The following is a 4,515-nucleotide window of genomic DNA, read 5'->3' on the forward strand; positions in this document are numbered from 1 at the left end:
TCCTTCCCTTGTTGGCATATTTTGCTTGTTGTTCAACTTTCTTTTCAATTTGAGCCTTCACCTTTTCATGCAACTTTTTAACAAATTCAGCCTTGGCATTGCCATCCTTATGTACTAAAGACGCAACATTAGGAAGTGGCAACAAATCAAGCGGGGTGAGAGGATTAAATCCATAAACAACCTCAAAGGGTGAATGCAGGGTAGTTGAATGAAATGTCCTATTATATGCAAATTCAATATGAGACAAGCATTCATCTCATGATTTGAGATTTTTTTTTACCATAGTTCTGAGGAGAGTAGTTAAGGTACGATTTACCACCTCTGTTTGTCCATCTGTTTGTGGGTGACATGTGGTAGAAAATAGAAGTTTGGTTCCAAGCTTTTGCCACAAGGTCCTCCAGAAGTGACTTAGAAACTTCGAATCTCTATCTGAAACAATGCTCCTTGGCAAACCATGCAATCTTACAACCTCTTTGAAGTATAGGTCCACAATATATGTAGCATCATCTACTTTCCTACATGGAATAAAATGAGCCATCTTTGAAAATCGGTCCACAACCACAAATATGGAGTCCTTGCCATTCTTTGTCCTTGGCAAACCTACAATGAAGTCCATAGAAACATCAATCCAAGGGTAATCTGGAATAGGTAATGGAGTATAAAGGCCATGAGGATTTACCTTGGATTTAGCCCTCTTGCACACAACACACCTTTCACAAAATTTATAAATTTCATTTTAGGCCAAAAGAAGTGTTCTTGCAATATCATTAAAGTTTTAGGTACACCAAAGTGTCCCATCAAACCACCCTCATAGGTTTCTCTCACAAGCAAGTCACGAATTGAGCATTTAGGCACACACAATTTATTCCCCTTAAACAAATACCCACCATGCTTGTAAAACCCATCATGAGCTCCCTTTTCACAAGATGCATATAATTCAGCAAAGTTAGCATCATGCACATATAGTTCCTTTACATGTTCAAATCCAAGCAATTTTGTATCAAGCATAGAAAGTAACACATAATGCCTAGATAATGCATCAGCCACTACATTCATTTTACCTTGCTTATGCTTAATAACATAAGGGAATTGTTCTAGGAACTCTACCCACTTAGCATGCCTTTTATTTAATTTGACCCTTAAGATATTTCAATGATTCATGGTCACTATGGATCACAAATTCTTTAGATAAAAGATAATGTTGCCATGTTTGGAGTGCCCTAATCAAAGCATAGAGTTCTTTATCATAAGTAGGATACTTCAAGCATGCTCCATTAAGCTTTTCACTAAAGTAAGCAATGGGATGTCCCTCTTGCGTCAAAACAGACCCTATCCCAACATTAGATGCATCACACTCCAATTCAAAAGATTTAGCAAAATTAGGGAGTGCAAGTATCGGTGCATGCATAAGCTTATTCTTCAAAATATTAAAGGCTTCTTGTTGCTCCCTTTCCTATTTAAAACCCACATTTTTCTTAACAACTTTATTTAAGGGTGCGGCAATGGTACTACAATTTCTCACAAAGTGCCTATAAAAGCTTGCTAACCCATAAAAGCTCCTCACTTCACTCACAGTCCTAGGGGTTGGCCAATCTTTAATGGCTTTAACCTTTTCCTCATCCACATGCACACCTTTAGAATTAACAACAAAGCCAAGAAAAATTACATGATCTTTACAAAATGTGCATTTTTCAATGTTTGCATACAATTGTTCATGTCTTAAAACCTCCAACACACACCTCAAATGCAACATATGCTCATCAAAAGCTTTGCTGTAAATTAAGATATCATCAAAGTAAACAACAACAAATTTTCCTAAGAAGTTCCTAAGCACATGATTCATTAAGCGCATAAAGGTGCTAGGTGCATTAGTCAACCCAAATGGCATAACCAACCATTCATACAAGCCATATTTAGTCTTAAAAGTTGTTTTCCATTCATCCCATCCCTTATTCTTATTTGGTGATATCCACTCTTGAGATCAATCTTAGAAAAATAACAAGCACCAAACAATTTATCAAGTAAATCATTCAAACGGGGTATGGGGTATCTATACTTTACAGTAATATTATTGATGGCACATCCTCCAGCTTCCATCTTTCTTAGGTACCAAGATGACTGGTACAGCACTAGGGCTTAGGCTTTCTTTCACCCATCCTTTCTCTAACAATCCTTCTACTTGTTTTTTAATCTCTTGAGTTTCTTGAGGATTGCTCCTGTATGCAGGTCGATTGGGTAAGGTTGCCCCTGGAATCAAATCAATTTGATGTTCTATCCCTCTAATTGGAGGTAGGCCATGAGGCACTTCTTTAAGGAAGACATCTTTAAATTCCTGCAAAAGAGAAGAAACACCACTAGGCAAAGTATTATTAGCAAAAGAATTAATATAATCACTATGAGGACTTTCTTTACAAAAAAGTAGATACATAGGCCGAGAGGCCAATAACGCTTTTCTCACTTCCTTTTTTTTTACAAATAAATTTTCTCTCATTTCATGTTGATTTTTTTCTTCACTTTTCTTTTCGCTCTCATATTTTTCATTTGGAAGTGTGCTCACTTTTTTCCCTTTATTTTTAAGTTTTCCCTCAAGCTCACTCTTTTTCTTTCCATCTTTTCTCTCTTGCTCTCTTCTCAACCTCATGACTATTTGATCATCACACACTTGACTAGGAGTCATGGGTACTAAAGTGATTGTGCTCCCTTTATGTATAAATGTGAACTTGTTGGAATGACCATCATGAATAGCTTTCTTGTCAAACTGTCAAGGTCTTACTAAGAGTATATGATTTGCTTCCATAGGCACTACATCACACAAGACTTCATCTTTATACTTGCCAATAGAAAAAGTAATTAAAACTTGCCTATTAACAACCAACTCCCCTTCATCACTCAACCATTGTAGCTTATAAGGCTTGGGGTGAGGAGTAGTAGTAAGGTTCAATTTCTCAATAAGTCGAATACTAGCCACATTGGTACAACTACCACCATCAACAATAAGAGAACAAACCTTTCCAAGTACCAAACATCTTGAATGAAAAATATTTTCTCTTTGTGTGGTATCATTGTCCTTAGCTAAACTACCCAAGAGACGCCTTACCATAAGCAAATCTCCCTCGTGACATAAAGCTTCAAACTCACTATCCTCTTCACTTGAAGCGTGTGATGATTGAGATGAACTAGCACTTGAGATCTCACCATTCTCTCTCAAAATCATGGTTTTCTTGTTCGGACATTGTGATGCAATATGACCCTTTCCAAGGCACTTGAAGCATTTAATTTCCCTATGTCGAGAAGTAGAAGAAACAGAAGCATTAGTAGGATTAAAAGAAGTTTTAGGTGAATGTTTACCACTTTGGACAGTCATGTCCTTAGTTAATGTTCCTTCCTTCTTCACTCCTTCCTTCCATCCTTTTGAGTTATAGGAGGAGATATTCTTCCTTAAAGTACCCTTTCTCTTTAGTTGTGCTTCTACTTTAATAGCTTGGTGAACCAAATCTTCAAGTTCCACATAGGGATGAAGTTCCACTATGTCACGGATGTCATGGTTCAACCCATTTAAGAAATGAGCCATTGTTGCTCCTCTTTCTTCAAATACATTAGCTCATATCATGGCAACTTCCATTTCTTTATAATAGTCATCAACACTTTTGCCACCTTGCCTCAAACCTTGAAGCTTTGTATGAAGCTTTCTATTGTAGTATGTAGGAACAAATCTCCTACGCATTAGGTTCTTCATTTCAATCCACGTATCTACAGGCTCCTCATCATATCTCCTTCGGTCCCTTTGAATTTGATCCCACCACACCAACGCGTAGTCGTGTAACTCTAGGGAAGCCACCTTTACTTTCTTTTCTTCACTATAATCATGGCATGAGAATACTTGCTCTATCTTCAATTCCCACTCTAAGTATGCTTCAACATCATTCCTTCTATTAAAACTAGGAATCTTCATTTTAACTCCACCAATTCTCTCATTTTCTCTTATTCTTACATCTTCTCTTCTTCTTCTTTGATTCCTCCTCTCTCTATTATCTCTCCACCTATCATACCTCCTTTCTTCATCATCTTTTCTATTTCTTCTTTTTTCTCTTGAAGAATTACTAGAGTCTCCATGGACATGTGGAGAACGATCACATGACCGCCTTCTTGCATTATTTGCCAACGTCTCTTGAACATTCCTTATTGCTTCATTTTGCCTCTCAAACATGCTTTCAAATCTTTGAGCAAGTCTTTCAATTTGCGAGGCAGAAGTGCTCTCTCTACTTGATCCTCCTTCTTGAGACATTCTACAAAACAATAAAAGTTAATGCAAAAAGAAAAGGTTCTCTCCACTCGCTAAGTGTTTTCACTCAATAGATATTCACTCGTGTTTCACTCTAAATTGGCTTTTGTCTAAGGATTTCTCTCTTACCTTTTTCCTCTCAAGTGCTCTCAAGAGTTCTTAAGGAAGTCAACCTCCAATCCACACAATTAACCAAAACCAAGAGACAATCAATCAATGATACTTAAGTGAAG

General features: G+C 37.1%; 1 protein-coding gene across 1 annotated transcript; it reads right to left on the minus strand.

Annotated features, from left to right (window-relative positions):
- Window positions 1-2,155: 2,155 nt before the first annotated feature.
- LOC113851629 lies at window positions 2,156-4,281 on the minus strand. Its single transcript, XM_027482171.1, has one exon. The coding sequence runs from the start codon at window positions 3,569-3,571 to the stop codon at window positions 2,762-2,764; it is 810 nt and encodes a 269-aa protein (XP_027337972.1). The 5' UTR covers window positions 3,572-4,281; the 3' UTR covers window positions 2,156-2,761.
- Between the last annotated feature and the right edge of the window lie 234 nt (window positions 4,282-4,515).

This window comes from Abrus precatorius, unplaced genomic scaffold, assembly GCF_003935025.1.
Source record: "Abrus precatorius isolate BTA unplaced genomic scaffold, Abrus_2018 Scaffold9, whole genome shotgun sequence".
In the NCBI taxonomy this organism is placed as follows: Eukaryota; Viridiplantae; Streptophyta; class Magnoliopsida; order Fabales; family Fabaceae; genus Abrus; species Abrus precatorius.